The sequence below is a fragment of the Oncorhynchus kisutch genome, linkage group LG10 (genome assembly GCF_002021735.2).
Source record: "Oncorhynchus kisutch isolate 150728-3 linkage group LG10, Okis_V2, whole genome shotgun sequence".
Taxonomy (NCBI): Eukaryota; Metazoa; Chordata; class Actinopteri; order Salmoniformes; family Salmonidae; genus Oncorhynchus; species Oncorhynchus kisutch.
The window spans coordinates 40,305,917-40,328,642 of NC_034183.2; the positions used below are offsets into that span (position 1 = coordinate 40,305,917).

General features: G+C 41.2%; 2 protein-coding genes across 23 annotated transcripts in view; one reads left to right on the forward strand and one right to left on the reverse strand.

The window, feature by feature from the left end:
* Positions 1-22,726, forward strand: part of LOC109898142 (dedicator of cytokinesis protein 7) — an 87,902-nt gene that overhangs the window by 23,015 nt on the left and 42,161 nt on the right. For all 22 annotated transcript variants that reach the window (XR_004211241.1, XR_004211239.1, XM_031833683.1 and 19 more), the window contains exons 13-18: positions 3,593-3,755; positions 17,215-17,332; positions 17,678-17,748; positions 20,687-20,825; positions 21,034-21,222; positions 22,276-22,504. Coding sequence is in view for 20 of the 22 variants with exons in the window: in XM_031833683.1 (XP_031689543.1) it covers positions 3,593-3,755; positions 17,215-17,332; positions 17,678-17,748; positions 20,687-20,825; positions 21,034-21,222; positions 22,276-22,504 (909 nt within the window). In the remaining 2 variants the exon portion in view is untranslated. The remainder of the gene's footprint in view (positions 1-3,592; positions 3,756-17,214; positions 17,333-17,677; positions 17,749-20,686; positions 20,826-21,033; positions 21,223-22,275; positions 22,505-22,726) is intronic.
* On the reverse strand, positions 7,392-13,559 carry LOC109898143 (angiopoietin-related protein 3-like). Its single transcript, XM_020492965.2, has 6 exons — positions 12,792-13,559; positions 12,383-12,493; positions 11,998-12,220; positions 11,203-11,298; positions 9,730-10,002; positions 7,392-9,559 (listed from the first exon to the last, which is right to left on the reverse strand). Exons 1-6 carry the CDS (start codon positions 13,314-13,316, stop codon positions 9,369-9,371), a joined length of 1,419 nt encoding a protein of 472 aa, XP_020348554.1. The 5' UTR covers positions 13,317-13,559; the 3' UTR covers positions 7,392-9,368.

Sequence of the window (22,726 nt, forward strand, 5' to 3'; positions counted from 1 at the left end):
CTTTTCCTAGAGCTGGCTGCCCAGCCAAACTGAGCAATCAGGAGAGAAGGGCCTTGGTCAGGGTGGTGACCGAGAACCTGATGGTCACTCTGACAGAGTTCAAGTGGGGAGATGGGAGAACCTTCCAGAAAGACAACCATCTCTGCACCACTCCACTAATCAGGCCTGTAAGTGGAGTGGCCAGATGAAAGCCACTCCTCCGGTAAAAGGCACATGACAGCCAGCTTGGAGTTTGCCAAAAGACACCTAAAGGACTCTCAGACCATTAGAAACAAGATTCTCTGGTTTGAGGAAACCAAGATTGAATAGCGCAAAGTATAGAGATGCTTGATGAAGGTTCACAACGACCCTAAACACACAGCCAAGACAATGCAGCAGTGGCTTAGGGACAAGTCTCTGAATGTCTCTTGAGTGGCCCAGCCAGAGCCCGGACTTGTACCCAATTTGAACATCTCTGGAGAGACCTGAAAATAGCTGTGCAGCGACGCTCCCCATCCAACCTGATAGAGCTTGAAAGGATCTGCAGAGAAGAATGGGAGAAACTCCCCATGTACAGGTGTGCCAGGCTTGTAGCGTCATACCCAATAAGACTCAAGGCTGTAATGGCTGCCGAAGGTGCTTCAACAAAGTACTAAGTAAAGGGTCTGAATACTTATGTAAAATTTCCAATTTGCAAAAATTTCAAACGTTTTTTGCTTTGTCATTTTGGGGTATTGTGTGTAGTATGATGAGGGACAATAACTATTTAATCCATTATTAGAATAAAGCTGTAATGTAACAATGTGGGGAAAAAGTCAATGGGTCTGAATACTTTCCGAATGACCTGTATATAAATAGTTTTGGTCTATATGCAAGAACCCATAACATTCAGCTGAATGCAGATGACACTCTTATGTGCACTATTGCTCCTGTTGCTGAACCAGGCTATGTTAGAGCTGCAATCTGATTTTGTGCAATCATCGTTTTAATATTGATACTTAATGTGGAAAAAATTAAATATGTTATTGGTTTACACATTTATGCATTGGATGGTTGCAGGTTCCCGCCCATAAATATATTGACTTTTGGATTGATAAAATGTGACGATAAAAATAAAAAAAACATACAGATGAGCTAGTTAAGAATTTGAGATTTCAAGTAGGCTTCTTTTTTATAGAAATAGATCATGCCTCTCCCTAAACAGCAGGAAGCAGATTGTACAGTCAACTTTCCTGCCAGCTCTTGGTTATGGTGGCACCATTTATCAGAATGTAGCAGCCACTACTCTAAAACCCTTGGATGCAGTGTACCATAACGTGATTCGCTTTATCACAGGTGACAGGTTTAATACTCTTCACTGCATCCTTTATCAAAAGGTCGGCTGGACCTCTCTAAATTCCTGTAGATCACTTCATTGCTCCCTTTTGGTTTACAAAGCTCTGCTGCGCGAGCTTCTAACATGTCTCACTTCTCTGTTAAAGTATATAAGAGGCACCAAACCCGCTTACAGGATTGGTTAACTCTAGTTAAATCAGCCTTTTAGTTTTAACGCCCCACCCACATTTGGAATAATTTACAATCCTCATTACTTCTTGAATCGCTTGTGTCAATATAGGGCCATTTTAGAACTCTAAGGAATGAATTCACTGAGTGTTGCAAGTGTTTCGGTTGATTGTAATCATTTATTTTGTATTGTAATGTATCTAGGAGTATTTTTTTGTTGCTGTTTTATTGCATTAGAATTTTGAATTGTTTGTTCTCATTGCACCATTGAGTATGAGACACTGGTCTCAATTGAGATCCCCTGAATAAATAGAAGTTAAATAAAAAAAAACACAAGTTATAGTTCAAATGGTATCAAAAAGCTGTATGCAACCTATTCCAGACTGCGCTTGAAACTTAGAAACACCATTCAATCTTAAATGGCGGAAGACTGGTTACGACCGGAATGTTTCCTGTCGAAGTCTATGGCCATTGAAATGCATTGGGATTTATGTAAATATGGTTGTAGTGTGCAAAGTGTAAGTAGTATCAAAAAGCATTTTGACCAGTGCCAATCTGCAAATTAAAAAATTATTTTGGTGTTGGTAGCTTTTACAGTTTTAGTGCTGGAGGTTCCAGTGCAATAATAATGATGATGATAATAATAATAATAACAGTTTCTAAAGTTGTGAGACACTGGGCCTCCCGTCAGAGAAAATCAAGAAAAATATATTCTATTAATTTCTCAAATAAATACAATAGTTTCAATAAAACTGTTGGAGAACAACCTTTTCCTCATGGACACTGTCCTGATTGAAGGCATTAATCCTGAGACCCCAGAAAAAAAGTAGCTTTTTATTTATCTGAGTTTCCAGTCTTTTTATTTGGCCTCACAATGAAGTGTTTTAACCTTTTATTTTCAGGACAGCCAGGTCTACAAGTGTAACACAAAACAATTTGACATGAGTTTTATTGACAAATGTCAAATTATACATTTTTCCAATGCAAAAACCTGATAAAAAGGAATTTGTGTACAGAAATGTATACTTACAGATATTGTTTGCTCAGTGGAAATTAATATCCAACTAGTCGGTGACAACTGTTTGGAGTTTTGACGGCAACTATGTGAGCTTCTTACAGTATTATAGACACTATTCTCCTGGGATTTCCTATGATCTATGTAGGAGAAACCCTTACTTTCTAACAACTCTTGTGTAGCATCATAGAGCAAAAACATGTTACATGTTTGAATGTCTCGGCTCTTCATTAGACTACATTTAATAGTCTGTAGCTCAAACCATTCGGACTCTAAATACGGTTTTGTAAAAAGATCCCGCCCCGGGCCCCCTTTGGGATTTGCCCTTGTCTCACAAACACTGCTCTAGCTCAGCCCCCATTAATCACAGACTAATGGTTAGTATCAATGGATGCAGAACAAATAGACAAAATCCAATGGCACAACACAGAAGTGTGTGTTTTAAAGGGGTTAGACGCCCAGAACACGCCGGCGTCACAGTGGGCCTGTAGGAGTTAAATCATGCTCTGCACAACTTAATGAACATGCAACTGACCTATTAAAAAATACATCAATGAAAGTGCTTTCAGGATATCCAGGTAATTATTATTTTATCTGAAAATAATCTATTTTGGTTTCTGTTACAAAGTATGTCTGGCATTTTTAAAATGCCGCTGCCCCTTTAATAGTTTGGTTGCGCAGTTGTGCCTAAACCATGCTACAAACACTGCTTGTATATGTGTTTTTTTATAAGATGCCATGTGCACAATTCTAGGAGTTGAGAGGTAAATGTGGTATCACTGGAAAGCTGGGACACCCCTCTTTTTAAAATTATCCATCAAATCTGCTTTAAAAGGTGTGTTTTCCCTGCGATGGTAGATAGAAAAATACCTCATATTTATTTGTTATTAGAGAAGAGAATACAGTTTGACTTTCCTTTCACGCCTCCACTAAAACTCTCTGGCGCCCAACACTTTGAAAACCTCTGACTTACGTATAACTTCCAGTGAGAGAGTACCACTGCCATATCAGTCCATTAGGCTTAGATATTCGTTGAGGTGTAGAGCTCTGTGTGTGATGTTGTTTATGTTATTTACCCTGTCTTGTTCCCTCTAGCCCAGCTGAAGATTGACATCTCGCCGGCCCCAGAGAACCCCCACTACTGCTTGACCCCTGACCTCCAGCAGGTCAAGCCCAACCCAGACAGCAGGGTCCGCCCCACCAGGGAGATACTGGAGTTCCCACCCAGGGACGTCTACGTACCAAACACCACCTACAGGTAATGAAACAATACCACTTACAGTTCATTCGGAAAGTATTTATTTTCTACTATTTTCCACATTTTGTTACGTTACAGCCTTATTCTAAAATGGATTAACAAAATGTTTTTGCTCGTTTATCGCCACACAATACCCCGTAATGACAAAGCGAAAACAGGTATTTAAAATGAAAAACAAACTTTATTTACATTATGAATACTTGTGTAAATGTGATTTCAGTTTTACATTTTTTTAAATAAATGTTGAAAAAATGATTTACCTGTTTTTGCTTTGACATGGTGTAGTGCGTGTGTGTGTATATGAGTAAAAAACAACAACAATTTCATCAATTTTAGAATAAGTCTGTAATGTAACATATGTAGAATAAGTGAAGGGGTCTGAATACTCTTCGAATGCACTGTACTTTACTTAGCCTTACCCAACACCAGCTACAGGTAATGATTCACTTTACCAACTAGCAGGCAACATAACAAGATGACATGGCATGGATATTTATTTAACCTTTATTTTAGCAGGGAAGTCCCATTGAGATGAAGGCCTCTTTTTCAAGAGAGCCATGCATACAAATGCAGCATTTTACAAATGCAATGCAATAAAAACATACAGTACTTACAGGACAAGCAATTAATGAAAAGCATTCCTCAACAGTTCAACGGGACTTCTAGAGTTAGCCATCCCTGTGATCAGGCCTGGTAAGTCTGTAGTTTAACAATGAAGTTTGGTGCGGCAGGTAGCCCAGTGATTAGAGAGTAGGACTTGTAACCGAAAGGTTGTAAGATTGAATCCCTGATCTGACAAGGTAAAAATCTGTCGTTCTGCCCCTGAACAAGACAGTTTAACCCACTGTTCCTAGGCCGTCATTGAAAATAATGAATTTTTTCTTAACTGACTTGCCTAGTGAAATAAAAGTAAGGTACGGCGGAAGTTTGTGCTAGAGGGCTTGAATTTGTAATCCAATACCATCCTTAAACTTACAATCTAATACCACCAACAGGCATTCCTGACACGTTGATATCATTCCTAGTCCTCAAAGGGAATGTGACACACATGAAGTCCTTCCTGTTTTTGAGACTGTGTATTTCCTTCTAACTGTTCTGATCAAATACACTGGAGCCTGGAGGACACAGACGAACCAAACAGTCTTTCTCCCTTCCACTATCCCTGTCTCGCTTTCATCTGAGCAGTGGGGGTAACACTACTGTAACAGAGCAGCACAACACACAACCTACAGGCCTTCCTGTTGATATTAAGCTTTCCTCCTAGCGATGGCGCATCAGGTTCAACGTGTAACAATCTGTAACATCACCCCATGTCCCGTGTGACTGCCTGGTCGACTGACTAACTGCACACGGCTTTGTGTTGAGTGGCCTCCTGAGCCCTGCTGCTATTTTAGTCAAGGTCAGAGAGTGAGGGGGACAGAGGACTTTTATCAGACGCTGTGTTGACATGGTGAGAGAGAAAGAGGGAGATGAAGGGAGGGAGAGAGAGGGCTCTTATCAGACACTGTGGTGGCATGGAGGGAGGGAGAGAGAGAGCAGGAAAGAGAGCGAGAGGACCCTTATCACAGGTTGTGTTGACATGGCCACTTCAGCTGCCCTGAGGCCTTGTTTGTCTGCTGATAGCAGTCAGGGCCTTCCTAGATTGAGCCCCTGCCAGCTTTAGTAACTCTGCTTTAGTTGCTCTGCATACTTCCTGGTTAAGGAAATTGATGTGGTGCAAACATCCTATTACATTACTAGGGGGGATATATCATAAACCCTCAAAGTTCCAGAATGTTTTGGTAATGGCAGTCATTTTGGTCAGGGAGAAATCCAAACCATTCTAATTGGAATAAATAGGGATGCACGATATATCGGTGAACATATCGGAAATGGCCGATATTAGCTAAAAATGCCAACATTGGTATCTGCCGATGTCTTGTTTAACGCCCGATGTGCAAAATCGATGTCAATGCTGACCTACATACCTATTTAACGAAGGTAAATGACGTAATGACAACGACAATATTTATGACCTGCACTGTAGATGCGCGAGGCAACGTTACCAGCATCATAGCATACGTATCGATGAATCGTTGTGACATATGAAATACGAGTGATAGTTTAATCAATGTGTAATAACTACGTAAAAAATGTATGAACGCGATAAATTATTATGTGACGTGCAGTCATGTTAGGGTCCTGATTGGTCAACAAGCTTATTTGACACGTCAGATATGTTTTTTGACACGCAAAGACCCAAATGGCGTTCCATAGAAATCCTGGTTGAGAATGAATCGACTGAACGAAACAGCACAGCAAGTAAGTGAAAGAAATAGGTCTTAATTATATTTTACTGGTAATGGGGACATGCGTAAATGCCAACAAAATAACTTTGTGTGTGTGTAAGTTTATTTAACTAGGCAAGTCAGTTAAAAACATTCTTGTTTACAATGATGGCCTACCCCGAACAACGCTGGAACAATTGTGCGCCACCCTATGGGACTCCCAATCACGGCCAGATGTGATACAGCCTGGATTCGAACCAAGGACTGTAGTGACGCCTCTTGCACTGAGATGCAGTGCCTCACACCGCTGTGTCCATGTGCGTGTTAACTATTTAACTGTACTAGAATGCTTAAAAGGCTGCTAAAATTGTAAATATCGGTTATCGGTATCAGGGTTGTTGTTTTTTACCAAGAAAATATCGATATCGGCCAAAAATGTCATTTCGGGGGATCACTACATGCAATAGTTATTGCCAACCTAAAATATTGTCATGTGATTCGTTCCACAAAAAGTCCCTTTTCCGTCCCATTGATATTTTAGTAGAAGTTGTGCACCAATATAGATGTCTTATTTTATTAAATGAAGTGACCTTTAATGTAGACCACATGGAGAATTCAATAAGTTAGATTTTTAATATGAAAAAGGTTTGCCAAAGTGCAAAAAATTATCTTCTAGGAAGCTTTCAAATGCACTTAATCCAAAAAAATGTGGTTTTACCATCATTGTAAATGATGTTATTATCTAGTTATTTTGTTGCTTTGACAGTAATTTCTGAAGATTATGATTAGTAATTAATTTAGGTTCTACCCTTGGCAATTTTCTGGGGTTTTGTGGTTGAAAACTGAGCCGGTCGAGCATAACACGTCATCCCTCTTACCCAAAGATAGACGGGTTAGACATGTTTTAGCAATTACTTTTTGTGACGCTTGCATTCAACTGCCACTCCCTGTTGCACACGGATTTATGACTGATATAAGATTAAATTGTCAACCCTGTTACTTTACCTAGAACTTAATAGGCACCTACTATAGTTACTTCCTGAGATGGGGAAAATATGTCAATGGACCATGTCTACATTTTTGTTTTCTGTATGGCTGTGGATTGACTGCGTTGTTTGTCTGGAATGTTGTCGTATTGGCAGTTAATTTGAAGAACTACTGCAATCATTCCACTAAACTTGTCTGGCTAGCTAGCTATCAAACGCACAGTGCAGATAATCTTCAAATTAATTGTCTCACACCATCTTATCACAGCACTGGCTGACCATGGTTGACCAACTCACCAAAATTGCTTACCATTTATACTGTCATAAGAAAGTTAATGTCTATTCTAGTATTCTCATTCCTAATTCTATGGTAGAAAACGCTGTGAGCTCTGAAGTTTATTTACCTATGTACATTTACGTGTTGAATGGACAAGCGGTACAGTACATCTGGGTACAGTAGCAAATGCAATTTACTCACTGTTGGTTGAGTGTGCTGTATGTTGGCCTCTCACTTGCATAAGATAGTTAATGCAAATAATGTTTCAGGAGTGTTATCAGCATTGCAGGCTGATCAGACTCAACTGTTGACTTTATAGGCCAGGGGTGTGATGACCTGTGGTTGGTAAAGCATTGCCTAAACCTGCTTAGATGGCATTAGATCATTAGCCCAGTTGGTTGGTTTTTCCTTGGCAAAGAATACAAAGGACAGCAGTATATTTGTTTTGGGTATGATGGTTTTATTTGTTATTATAAATATACAGTAGTTTACCAGAGCCTCTCTGATAAGTAATAGTGCTGAGCGATTAGTTTATTTTTTATTTATTTATTCCCTCAATTTTGGTTAAAAAAAAACATGAAATGTTTGCCTTAAAATGATTTTAGAGCTTTTTAATAAATATTCCAAAGCCAAATATTGAGAACATCCAAATGCCCAAATATTGGAAACATTCCATTGTCTTATTACTTTTTATTCTATTTAATTTGTTAGTCATCTCATCTAAGCTCTGCTCAGGCAGTAGCAGCCAGTCAGACAACCATCTGAAGTTCTCTCCAATGAGTTATGCTATTTAGCTAAGCTAGTAGCTAGCTGCCTATGCTGTATGAAACAAATATTTTCAAGACTGCTAATTACCAAATACTACAACTGTCAATCGGGTAGAGCTAGCTCTCAAACTGTCTCTATCCCTTTTGTCGGTTTTGTGTACATAACTCTCTCATATGGCCGGGAGTAACATATGGAAGGCAGTACAGGCGCGATGGATGATGGGCATTGTAGTTCATTACCACTTATGCGCTGAACTAGGTTAAATATTGTTCTATTGAAAAACTTTCTTTAGCATTTCAGTTCGTTCTTGATTTGATTTCTCTATTGTTTTTATTTCTCTAGAGGAACAGCGTGTTGAGCTGACAAAAACAAAATTAAATTGAATTCAAGTAATTGAACCAACGTCGGTCAATTAGTTTAATAATGGGGGAAATAACTATATTTAATTGAATCGCTCTGCAATAATTAGTAAGAAACATAACATATGTACAGTAAGTAGCAGCCGTTTTAAATGCAGCAGAAAGATAAGAGTTGGCAGGAGACGAGAGTCAATATGACCAATCTAAATGACCTGACGTTAACTACCCTGGCAGCACATTTAATAGAACATTATCAAAATTGTTTTAAATACAGTATAACGTTTTTAAAAAGATGGTGAAAACACTAAGCTCATATACATTTGAAGATCTATGCATCATTTTGATATTTTGTCTACTTATGTGTGAATATTTGGTACATTCAGCAACAGCCACCGAATGTGCAGAAATACAATATAGAGTGATAAATCAGTGGATAAGGACATGCCTGAGGATGATGTCTTTGTCACATGCAGTTCATTAATTTAACATAATGAGTAGTAACTTATCTAAAGCAGAGTGTTCTGTCGGTTACATAATTACTTAATAGATTTTTTTTTTTTTTCACCCATTGAAGGTAGCCTAACTTCTCAGTGCTGGGATGTGTTGCAGACCAGGACAGACAGTGTTGAATCATCTGACATTCCATCCAAACCAAAACGTGGCTCTTATAATACTGATTACCCAACTCTATGTGTATCTGGAACAATTTGTGAGGTCATTGACCGGCTGACTGCTATTGCATCATTCTGACGAATCATCTTATTTTCTCTGTCATACAAAATTGTTGGCTGGCTGTTATTGGCGGCAGACTTTTTTTCTACTGTCAACAGCTGCTCTATCTGTTGCTACCATGCCAACAATGTGTAATGCGAGGGTGGGTAAGTGGAAGGTTACGGCGAGAGGGGGTGTATTTGTTGTTGCCGTACCAACGAGGTGTAATGTAGGTGGGGACGAGGTTAAGGGGGACTTGAGGTGAGGGGGGCGGGTGAGGCGGGCCGTATGGAGATCTTGGTGGTCTTGAGGGAGTAGGAGGTCCCCATAGGTTTCCACTGGATTCCTTTCCTCCTCATGGAACGACCCTTTGACCTCAGCCACATGTACCTGCCGTTCAGGTTGGTGTCACCACAGGCATTGAACCACCAGCCACCTGCCAGAAATGGGTTAAATTATATAACAAGTCTAGAACCCATAGTCAATCTCTGTGCTGCCTGTTTGGAAATGTCTTTAACAGCTGTATGGTACCAGACAGTGCTGTGAACCTGTACCAAGTGTGTAGTCAGTACCTGTAGTTGCATCATGTGTGTGATCAATGCATACCTGTGTAGTTTTTGGCGCAGTTGGAGTCCTGGTGGTTGTCGTTGTCTCTGTCCTTGGTTGAGAACCTCATGCCACTGTGGTTGCCCATGGCGTCGGGCAGATCACCAGACAGATGGGTGAGGTAGAGGGTGTAGTGGGCCTGGGGTCCCTCCATGGTGAACTGGTACTCTACAGACCTCCTCTCCTCCTTCCAGTCCTCCAGCTCAATACGCAGGATAGATTCACCCTGACCAGCAAGGCTGTGGATCTTCCTCAGGCCCAGCCAGAACTCTCCTACAATTACACCGATAGCACACACAAATGTCATTGAATGGCTATAGAGCTACAACACACAGATAAAACACACCTTCTCTCAGAGCTGTCCTATGATAACACAGAGAACGTACACATTCTGTTAGAACCCTTCTATAGTAACACAGATCACACACAAATGTCAGAACTCTACTTTAACAGATCACAAACACATACAAAGCCATCAAATGGTCATAAAGCTAGTTCAGATTCTATACTGTAGGCCTAGCTACTTTGTTTTGTTCTGTATGCAATGGCCCATAACTCGTGTTAAATAGTGTGGGCCAAGTTCTGACACTCAATACTATTTTCCCTAGCCCCTGGCTGCATAATGTAGTCATGGGTGTGATGACATAATTACGCTCGTAACAGCGACGGAAATTGACACTGAACAATTCACATCTTAAAGGACCTGTTGGAATGCAGTCGGATTATATGCCTATGACCTGGGGTCCAAGCCTGGCTGAAGTTAAGTGCAGCTATTGCTTTGTCTAGTCAGACAATGGAGGAAGTCAATCTGTCAAAGGGTGCCTGATAAGCTAATTTACAAGAACTGTTTCCTATCCTCTGTTCCTTCAGGAAGTACTTAAGAGTGGTGGAGTGTGGGTGTATTGGCTGTTTCCTGCTTTATGAATGCCTACAGGCCTTTGTAGACTGGAATCAGGATATAAAGGCATAATCAGGTATGGGTGCTTGCCGCTGAGTTGAATTGAGCCATAAAGGTTTTATTTTTTTATTTTTTTGGTTATGGATAGAGATGTACTGTCTACTAGATCCCGACTGATGTATTGGTTCAACGATATTATTACGATTTTATCGCTAGTCCAACGATAACCGACACACAATAAATAGGATGAATAGGATGAAAAAAATTGAATGCTTATCTGAACACTTGCGGCCATTCTCATGTCATTGTTGTCACAATGTATTTAATCAACATTTGAAGCCTAGAGATTGGACAATTGCTCATTTGGATGGCGATTTATGAGAATTCAGTGGGGAAAATGACACTTTCATTTCCCCGCAGTAAAACAGTATATCGGCAGATATATCAGTATCTGTATGTTTTCTCCCCCCAGAAATCGGAATCTGTATCGAACCCCAACAAAAACTTATCGGTCGGGCTCTACTGTCCACACCACTGACAAAATTTACTGATAGAAAGAAATAAGCCAAACTAACTTTCCAGATCCCCAAATCCGTTCTCGTACTTCTCCCATGCTTGGTCAAAATCCACAGACCCGTCCTCCCTGCTCTGGATGACTGTTGATCCTCCTCCTGTCGATGTGGGAGATGGGACATGTAGTCAATACATGGACAGAGAAACACAGCAACAACAAAATCCAGTTCCTTTCTCTAGACTGATTATGGAAACTTGTAGGAAGTGCTTATTTCCTTCTGATAGCCTGTATGACTCTGTTTCCTATAGACTCGTTTCTGCTTGTCTGTTTTGTCTAGACCATTTAGACTTCTGTAAGAATATGTCAAAGATGTATACACAACGCAGAGGACGAGAGGCCTAGAATTAACAATCAATGGAAATAGATGTTTTTCAGTTCAACATCTGTTTAGAATCTGTTAAAATTGTCAGTCCTGAACTCATGGATACTTTTGCTGTTTTCATTGGTCTGAATCATCTCTACATTGAGTCTGGAGCAGGATACTTGTTATTTGGTTGTACTGCAAGGAATTCTAATTGGTCAGCCACAGGCTAGTGTGGGAGGGCGGGTAATAAATTGCTTTGTTCTGTGGAGAGAATCACCGAGGATGGGGGAGCATGAACACCTACTATCTACCTCCCTGCGTGATTTATTCTCTTTGGTGAATAAACCTATTTTCCTCCCCCTGATTTGCTTTGGGGTTTGTGTTTTTGAAGAGTAACATCAACTGCTAACGCTTGTATGTAATGCAAAGAAATGGCTTGACACATTACTGTCACATAGTTGGTTGAGAATTTGACACGGGATTGTGTCTTACCTGAGGTCAGTTCACAGAACACATTGAAAGGCTCAGACTGGTTTGGCTTGATAGAGTACACCCCGCTGTTTCTCTCTCCTCTGTTGAACAGATCACTGCAGTCCATGGATAGGTCTGTGTCCGGACCAGTGGAGTTGCCTGTCAGGTATCCAAACATGTCTGGCGTCTCTGAGTTGGAATCTGCAACTTTGTCAGTTGTGTCCTGGAAATTGTCAATGCTGATCTGGAATAGCAGGCAAAGTTAAAAGCGGTATGGTGTTGTCTATTTAAATGTTTTTAGTGGCCTTTTTTATACACTGATTGAACAGGGATGAAAGAAATGGCCATTACCTTTGGTCTACTGTATACAATTCGATTATCTCTTTAAAGCAACAGAGATGTGTACCTTTTCCTCCAGAGTCCTGATCTTAGTTTTTTGGTGGTTGAGCTGATCGTGCTGCTCCCTCACAGCTTTCAGCAGGTCCGTGATGGTCCTCTCCTGAGCCGCAATCACATCCTGAAACAGACCAGTTAACACTGTCTCGTTGATGCTCACATTAAAATACATTTCCCAATGGCATAACTTGAAATTGAAATCATTACTACTCATTAAAAAGGTATGTTTTCATTAACTTAAACTTCTCAATTAATTCAGCAAAATAAAATTTGATGCAATATTCAGTAGGAATTGTATATGTTGAATATGTGTGCCAGAAACACTGAATCTTATTCTAGAACAAAGACATTTCACATTGAAACAAAAGAAGTCATAAAGCTCAGTATTGATTTAATATGAGTGAAGGTCAGCAGTGTACCTTGAGTGACTTGATCTCGTAGAACTGCTCTGCGGGCATCATGCTCTCCGACAGTCCCTTCAGTTTCTCCTCCAGCCCTCCTACTTTACTCTGCAGCTGGCTCCTCTCTTGCAGGATACTGTTGATCTTGGAGTTGATCTCCAGTGACAGGTTCCGGATCTCCTCGTTGTTGGCCTTGAGGAATGTGGTGGTCTTCTTCAGCTCCTCCTCTTCCTCCTTTATCTCAGAGGTGACCACAGAGAGCTGGTAGAAAGATCGGTCAAAGATGTTGAGTTTTTGAAAGATGTCGTTGATCTGGGCCTTGGTCTTGTGGACAAACTCCCTGAGGCTCTGACCCAGCTGGAGCAAGCCGTTGGCAAGAAGACGGACATCGTCCAGCATGGCAAAGCGGGACTTGGCCTCGGCTGGAGGCTGCGTCTGGGTCTGGAGTTGAGAGGGTACAGTGGGGTAGACCCTGGAGGTATCCTGATGAGCTGCCTGAACTGTAGATACACCCAGCAGAAACAAGAGGCAGAAGAGCTTCATGGTCAAATCTCTCTCAGCAATCGTGGAATAGCAAGAAGTAGTCTCTCTCTCTCTGTTCTTCCTCCGCTGCCCTACTTTCACTCTCCGGCTGTCTGTACACCTCTTACTCTTTCTCTCTCTCCCTCTACCTCTCTCTCTGTCACTCTGCTAGAACGATGTGAGAGCAGCAGGCAGGCAGGCCTGTGTTATATACCCCAGTCCAGCGAGGGAAGGGTAGGTTAGTTGATCATTAAGCCCTGTTATGCTTGAGCTACTGGGCCCCCTGAAATCCCCTCGGCGGCCCCCTCAACCCCCTCCCTTCATAAACAAACAAATCACTGCAGTGAGCGAATAGCAAATACACCCCTTTAGCACAACATCCCCCCCCCCCCCCCCTTAACCTCCCAAATCCCCCACCACACCCTACCCAGCCTCCATCTGCAGTACACTGCTTTAGCTGATCAGCAGAAAGCCAACAGTGGAAGGCCATCAGATGATGGCTCATTTGTCCCTATCAATCTCACCTTATAGCAGCCACACCTCACCATGATTCATAATATGTCACACAATTGTTTTCTATGGGTTTGATTTAACGTCCTGCTGAATCAGCCCAGCATCACTCTCTCAGGTCCCTCTCGCTGGGTCTAGATGAGGTGTGCTCTATGTACTGAGAGAGGCAGGTGGATGTCATCAATGCTATGGTGTTTGCTGTAGTTTGCATTGGGGGAGAATAAATGTAGACGACTGTGAACTCATTTTGTTGCCATATTTGACTATTCTAGTTCTGCAATCTGACCGTGCTCACTTTGTGAGCATCTTTTGTTTCTCCTACTTAGCCAAGATTATTTTAATCCTACCAATAATCTGACTACTTTGAGATGTTGGTCAAACTGTCTCGACAACATGTTTCAATGATGGTTCAGTGACTCTAAATCATATTAGTCCTGCTCTATGTTTTATTGGGTGTAGAGGTGTGTGGGTGGGGGCAGAGATGTTTTTTTGGGGGGGGGGCACTAGGACTTTTTAGCAACTTTTTGCCTCTTTAGGATTGTTTGTCCAACTGAAAAGCGATGGTTATACTTTATTTTGTGGTCCCCAAAAGTTTCAAATGAAACGCCAATACATAATGAGGAAATAGTGATGGACAGCAACTTCCCTTCAACAGAGGCACATTGTGGGGAGGTAGTTAGCGTCTCCTTTGTCAGAAGTTGCTTTAGCATTTATGTTACCTGTAAATGCATGACGAAACTCACCATGCCGTTACAGACACGGGTAACTCTAGTGCAGGGATGGGCAACTGGTGGCCCCCCTTTTCAAGGCCCTCGGATCAACCCCCCAACCCCCTTATTTTGAAATGTGTTTGTGCATCAGCAGTTTTTCTCTTATGTCAGTCACTGATAGTCAGTCAATTAGTCCATGCTAACCAATTTATTTTAGATTACTAAGTTAGTTTAGCGGCCAGCTATCTAAACTTATTATCATGGTCGAATTACAGGCCGGGTGGCCCCCATTGATTTTGTTAGTCAGTCTCACTCAAATATATTACTAAAAACTAACATTTCTCTCCGTCCCATGGCAAAATGTGTAGTATCCCATGATGAGTTCAGATTTTTTTGGTGGCCCCCACCCCCATCAAAGTTAACCATCCCTGCTCTAGTACATAGCAATGTTCATAGCAAATGCAGATACGCTGGCTATTTGTTCATACAGTACAGAGTCTCTGGCTGCAATATGTCCTTAGTAAATATGGGTTTCTGAACGAACACAACTGGCTACATGATTCCTTACTCCCTATATGTTATCCTTTCTAAATCTGTGGGGAGCACAAACAGGGTACAGTATTCACATTGGGACATGTAGTAGGCCTACAGTGGGAGGACGAGTGTTGACTGTGTGACTCTGAAACAGTGCTTAGGCTTGGTTTGGTTATGCAGCTACTCTGAGTCAAATAATTGATTAACCTGAGATGAATCTGTTGAGGCTGAAGGACCAATAGGAGAGAATTGGCCCCGTGCTGAAAAGGGAGCTGTATCTGGTCCGTATGTGTGAGAATGTTTTTTTTTCTTCCTGGGGGTTATTGCAATGCAATGACATCATTCAAAAATCACCATGGGTGCCTCAAAGAACAATCAAGCCGATCAAAAATAAATATTAATCCAGCTCTTCGCCTTCATGGAGAGACAGCTACTAGACAGGGAAAGGAGGAGGGAGGAACGAAGGGAGAGGAAATTAGATAGATAGAGCGTGAGTGAGGGAGATGAACCGAGAGAGAAAGGATCAGGGATTCCCACGGTTTCAGCCCGTTTGTCGTCACAGCTGTGGTCCTAGGGGGACCTCCCCTGCGGCGGAATCTACGTCAATGTGGTCAGGCCACTGCACTGCGGCTTACGTTCTGGGGTCGTAACCCTGGGAACCCTAAAGCGTGTGTGTCCAGCTTGTTAGCACTAGAAAAGCCTGGCCTCATTGGACCTCCCTTCGTGGCAATGACACATCTTTTCAACATTCTAATAGTCTAATAAATAGATGAAATATATGCTATTGTAAAAAAAATAAAAAATGTTTGGTTGTGTTTATGAAGGTCTTAGGTAACATTAGAATACGAAAAATTGGTACCACCTTATTTGGATTGGATTGTAATGCATCTACAGATGGAACTGATAGTTAGTCCATTTCAACTATCTACATACTATCTACTAACCCTTGACCTAACCCCAACCCTTGTCCCAACTGTAAATTAACCCTTAACCTAACCTTAACCCTTACCCTTATTCTAAATCTAACCGTAACTTAGCAAGCAGTTGTTTATATATAGATAGTTTATTGATAGTATAACCATCTGTATAGTATCTACAGATGGACTATCCAAATAAAGTGACCTGCATAAAAAAAAAATATTTGAAATAACGTAGCATGTTCATTTGTTTGTTACTGTAGGTTATATGTAAAAATAAACACTAAAACCACAGTTTCAAGTGTAAAATAAATGCTATTCATGGAGTGTCTTTGTTACAACTATGAAACAAAAATAATGTATGTTGGAACAGAGTAAAAGCTTATTTTTTATAACAAAACAAATAAAAATACCCAAACCACCAAGACCCCCGGTCAGATAAAGAAAATATCAGTAGCCTACACATCCGTTTAAGTGCCAAGTGTGCCAATCAGCACAAACGCAATAATGGCATTATACTTTAAACCATGACTTAACTTAAAAAATGGCAAAGTAATACATTTTTTAAATTGGTTTGCGTCATTATGACACACTCTGCCTTTCTAGTGTTAACTGAAGCTCCGCTGCTTACTGCCTGTGGAGAAGAGAGGAGGGCTTTTTTAAAACATCAACCTATTGGCTACCACAATATTGTCCAATTGCCACTATAGACACTTAAAAAAGGGTAAAATAACTTTCCATTTTACATATCTATCATCGATGATGAACATTATACCTCTTTGACGGAATTGAACATACGCAGTTGGCCATGGCATTATTGCACCTTCCCCCAGCAGTCGTGCAGTAAGGCAAATGTTGCCCCCCCCCCCCCACACACACACATACACACAACCACCAATCCAGCCCAGCAGAGGATTTAGTTGCTGTGGATCCAGAGTGATTGACAGGACGAGCCTCCCTTTTCCACCAGTCGGTGGCCACAGAGGCCTACCCTGATGGCCTTGGTCACTCCAGTCACTGACCTATTGATAGTACTGCACATGTGTTATATTTAGTACATTATATGTAGGAGGTATGTAATGTCCTAAGGAAAATGGCGAGGGGACAATGTTGTGAAATTCACTCGGAGCTGTTGATACATACAGTATCAACAGTGCTGCTATGTCAGTTGAGTTCATGTGTTACTGTTTGACGGGAAGGTGATTTGGTTTCACGATGGGAATGCGTGTCTGTATATGTGTGTCTCAGGAACCTGCTGTATGTGAACCCACACAGCCTGAACTTCGCCAACCGTCAAGGCTCCGCCCGGAACATCACAGTGAAAGTGCAGTTCATGAACGGGGAGGACCCCAACAACGCAATGCCGGTAACAATGACACACACACACACACACACGAGAATGCTTCTTAGCCCACCCACAATAATTATTCTTAGCTCACCATGCCACGAGAATTCATTTTAGGGTTATTAGTGTATTTTGGTGCTTTACCAGGTACTGCTGCACAATCCTAGACTGATTTCATGGAAATGGATTGTGAAGAATGGTGTTCAAGTATATTTGAGATCTGTTACTAAACACATCATTTTAACACATGCAGACAAACAGGTCTAATGTCCACTGTATGTTGCCTCTCTTCCTCTGGTCCTCTGTAATTCAACCCCTGTATGCTGTTCTTCATCTAAGTTTCTTTCTCATCTCTCTCTTCCTCAGGTGATTTTTGGCAAGTCTAGCTGTGCAGACTACGCCAAAGAAGCATACACTGCTGTAGTGTATCATAACAGGTGAGGGACTCAGATCCAGCTGTCAGACAATTCACTGATGTTTCCATTTTGTATGAAGTGTGCTTAGGCCCTTTCTTAAAAGAAATATACACAGAACCATTCAAAAGTTTGGGCACACCTACTCATTCAAGGGTTTTTCTTTATTTGTACTATTTTCTACATTGTTGAGCTTCAATTGGTGGACAGAGCCTAACATTCTCCTGCAAAATGTCTTGATAAACTTGAATTCATTTTTCTGTCGGCGATAGTACGCTATCCAGGCCCTGAGGCAGCAAAGCAGCCCCAAACCATAATGCTCCCTCCACCATACTTTACAGTTGGGATGAGGTTTTGATGTTGGTGTGCTGTGCTTTTTTTCCCTCCACACATAGTGTTGTGTGTTCCTTCCAAAAAACTGTAGTTTCATCGGTTCACAGAATATTTTGCACCTGGAACATCCAGGTGCACTTTCGCAAACTTCAAACGTGCAGCAATGTTTTTTTTGGACAACAGTGTTGTCTCCCGTGGTGTCCTCCCTTGAACACCATTCTTGTTTAGTGTGAGTTTTTTAAAGTTTTTTTATCGGGCAAGGCAGCCCTAACCAACATCTCTAATCTGATCTCATTGATTGGACTCCATGTTAGCTGATTCCTGACTCCCAATTAGCTTTCGGAGAAGTCATTAGCCTAGGGCAGTGGTCACCAACCTTTTCTGAGTCAAGATCCCTTTCTGAGTCAAAATGCATGCCGAGATCTACCGCTCTGATTATTTTTTTTTATTAACATGACTTAAAAAACGTAAGCCTATGCAACATTAACCAGTTAAAAACAGTACTGTAGCAATGAGGTTTGTGTAGTAAGCTATAATCCCAATACAATATCACCGCATACTGGCTGCTTGAATTTACCTGCCAATGCATTGTTGTTCTGGACATTTAAAAAAAAAAAAACATTTGTGGTAGCTATATGATCACACCGGTAAGCGATCCATTGTTGTATTACTTGTGAGGAACAGCTGAGTGAGCACACATTTAAATAATTTGCTTTTTATTTTACTGGGCTGATGGTGCCTGCATCTGATGGTCAGTCTCAATGGAGGGAGAGAGCAGCAGACTGAGGGGTCCGTCTCTCAATATCCCTCCGCTCTCCCTTTCCGCCACTCACACTGACCAAAAAGCGACACCGTCTTCCAGCTGATGGTGAAACTCGAGTCGCACCGCATTACTTCTGCCTCATGGACAAATTCTCCTATGAACAGAGAAAGTGAAATATTCCTTGATATTGAAAAAGACCCAAGCTGCTAATAATAACAACGCAAGCCTTTATATACACTTTCCTACTCATTCATTACTGCTGCACTGCTTGTTGTAGCGCTGAGTGGAAATAGGAAGAACGCGCATTTTATGGGTTATAAAAGTGTTGAATATAAAGTGTTGAATATAAAGTGTTGACAGTGCTGAGTATGAACCTAAACATGAACTCACTCATAAAAACAGCAGCTCTTTGACGTATTCGTTGACAGTCTCTCTCTGGTCATGGTTTTAAATGTTTTGAAATCTCACAGTATCAATTTTTGCCGTAGCTTTCTTTCATGCCTGCATTTACTGCAGACTCGGTCATCTGAGCAATCTGATTGGCCAACGGTAGGCCTATAGTGGCACTTGATTTCCTCTCCGGGCCCGCCGGGTTGGCAGAGCTTGTACCTTCAGACACGTGAAATGGCAACAGTTTGCCTACCCGGCGAGCAGGGCAGTTGAATTGGCTGCACCTACCACCAACAGCCCGAGACAAATAAAAATAGGAAAACAAGGCTTAATCGTTGTTATTTTTTTTTACAGAAATGTTTAGGGATTGACTAGAAATGCCTTGGAGATCAACAGGTTGATCGCCATCGACCGTTTGGTGACCACTGGCCTAGGGGTTCACATACTTTCCCCAACCTACACTGTGAATGTTTAAATGATGTAGACAAGAAAAATACAATCAATTGTGTGTTATTAGTTCAAGCACACTATGTTTGTCTATTGTCGTGACTTAGATGAAGATCAGATCAAATTTGATGACCAATTTATGCAGAAATCCAGGTAATTCCAAAGGGTTCACACATACTTTTTCTTGCCTCTGCAACTACGTTATATGGTCTATGAATGGCAAAGGGATATAGGAGATTGACTTTATTCACTCAGTTCAACACCTTTTTATAAACTCGTCAGCACTTGCTGTTCGGTCGTCAATGAAAGGGAAGGGGGAATGACATGTCGTCTTAACTGCTTATAACACAAATTCTGTTTTGTGATATTAAGATGTTGACAATGTGTATTAAAGATCTATTTAGGAAAAGTCAAGGACATGGGGGACACGAATTTAAAAAATGTAGAGTAATAAAACGTAAATTAGTTTTGCGTCCATATGACGCTCTTGGCTTTTCTAGTGTTAAGGTTTAACATAGTTAACTATTTTTTTTATCACAGATTTTGAAAGGTTTCACCTTTGGATGTTTGGGGTTTAATTCCCTCGGCCTGTTCAATAATGTTATATTTTCCATTAGGGGGAAAGGTTGCTCAGGATCCTTCGCTCCAAAGGATGTTTCTACCCTTTATCCACAAACAATCTATTTTGTCTCCATGAGAAAAAGGCTTGCTCTGTATTAATTTAGATGGTTTTGTTCTATAGCTATTAACCCCTTGCTTCTTTCTTTGCAGTCTTTTAGTGTGTTGTTTATTCCTATAAACCTCTGCCCTAACCAACCGTGACATTTATATGCTTATTCCTATTCCTTTTACAGCCCTAACTGACCAGGACTCTGTAATGGCTGTTCCCCGGATCCCCGGACTTCTCTATAATCCTCTTAGATGTCTATTCCTATACGACCCCAGTCTTTCCCAGACGTTTATTTATTATGAAGCCCTAACCAACCATTAAATCAACTCTGTGTGTAATGGTTGTCGTGTTTCCCCCAGGTCCCCAGACTTCCATGATGAGGTGAAGATCAAGCTGCCGGCTTCTCTGACTGACCACCACCACATCCTGTTCACTTTCTACCATGTTAGCTGCCAGCAGAAACAGAACACCCCTCTGGAGACACCCGTGGGATACACGGTAACTACTGCACATGTATGCACAAACGCATGCGCACATGTGTACGGGCATGTCACACACGTGTGTGTGTGTGTGTGTGTGTGTGTGTGTGTGTGTGTGTGTGCATGCAAATGCACACCGTTTCACACGCACCACACACACGCACACGCACATGCCTTTTGCTTTTCAGGCCCTAATCATCTGTATTTCTCTCCTTCTCTCTCCTTAGTGGATTCCTATGCTGCAGAACGGTCGTCTGCGTACAGGAAACTTCTGTCTGCCTGTGTCTCTGGAGAAACCTCCTCAGTCCTACTCTGTTCTCTCCCCTGATGTTCCTCTACCTGGGATGAAATGGGTGGATAACCACAGAGGTGTTTTCAACGTTGAAGTGACATCCGTTTCCACTGTCCACACACAGGTATAGCCTACCACAACCAACATTTTCTAATTATGACATAACATTGAAGGTTGTGCAATGTAACATCAATATTTAGACTTAAGGTTGCGACCCATTCGATAAAATATGGAACGGTTCCGTATTTCACTGAAAACATAAACGTTTTGTTTTCTAAATTATAGTTTTCAGATTTGACCATATTAATGACCTAAGGCTAGTATTTCTGTGTGTTATTATAATTAAGTCTATGATTTGATATTTGATAGAGCAGTCTGACTGAGGTGTGGTAGGCAGCAGCAGGCTCGTAAGCATTCATTCAAACAGCACTTTCCTGCATTTGCCAGCAGCTCTTCACAATGCTTGAAGCACAGCGCTGTTTATGACTTCAAGCCTATCAACTCCCGAGATTAGCCTGGCAATATTGTAGTGCCTATATGAACATCCAATAGTCAAAGGTATTTGAAATACAAATGGTATAGAAAGAAATAGTCCTATAATTCCTATAATAACTATAACCTAAAACTTCTTAACTGGGAATATTGAAGACTCATGTTAAAAGGAACCACCAGCTTTCATATGTTCTCATGTTTTGAGCAAGGAACTGAAACATTCGCTTTTTTTCATGGCACATATTGCACTTTTACTTTCTTCTCCAGCACTGTGTTTTTGCATTATTTAAACCATATTGAACATGTTTCATTATTTATTTGAGACTAAATTGAATGTATCTATTGTATTAAGTTAAAATAATTGTTAATTCAGTATTGTTGTAATTGTCATTATTACAAATATATATTAAATCAGCCATTTGCCATTGCTGATAAATATATATATATGCTGATAAATGGCTGATTTTAATCGGTATCTACTTTTTTTGGTATTGCCGTTGAAAAAGCATAATCGGTCGACCTCTAGTCTGTTGTTCTTACCACAGAGCAGACAGAGCAGAGTCTCAAATATTTATTTGATCAAAGCCAGGTTTTCTTTGTTACTGACTTCTCCCATCCCCCCATCTCTCTCTCTCTCTCTCTCTCTCTTTCCCTCCCTCCTTCCATCCCTCCCTCCCTCCATCAGGACCAGTACCTGGATAAGTTTTTTGCTTTGGTCCATGCCCTGGACCACATGTTCCCTGTGCGGATAGGAGACATGCGCATCATGGAGAACAACCTGGAGGAGGAGTTAAAGTCCAGCATCGCCGCGCTGAACTCCTCCCAGCTGGAGCCCATCGTCCGCTTCCTCCACCTCCTATTGGACAAGCTGGTGCTGCTGGTGGTGCGGCCGCCCGTCATATCAGGACAGATAGGTACCGCATCCAGGCTCATAGGAACTGTAGCCTTTCAATCAGTTCATTTAAATAATTGTATTCCGTCGGTCATCTAACCTTCCAAATGATTAACAATAATAGGAAGATCATAAATGACACAAATATTCAAAGTGCTCATATTTTAAGAACAAACCTGAAACATGTGCCTTTGAACTTTATTTATTTGTGATGCCTTTGAACTTTATTTATTTGTAATGCCAT

Bases quoted from the DNA above. Each gene is read 5' to 3' on its own strand.
- LOC109898143 (XM_020492965.2), bottom strand. From the start codon at position 13,316: ATGAAGCTCTTCTGCCTCTTGTTTCTGCTGGGTGTATCTACAGTTCAG. The intron at 12,221-12,382 runs GTACACATCTCT...CTGCTATTCCAG, and splicing joins TCAGGACTCTGGAGGAAAAG to ATCAGCATTGACAATTTCCA. The intron at 9,560-9,729 runs GTATGCATTGAT...CATTTCTGGCAG, and splicing joins CTGCGCCAAAAACTACACAG to GTGGCTGGTGGTTCAATGCC.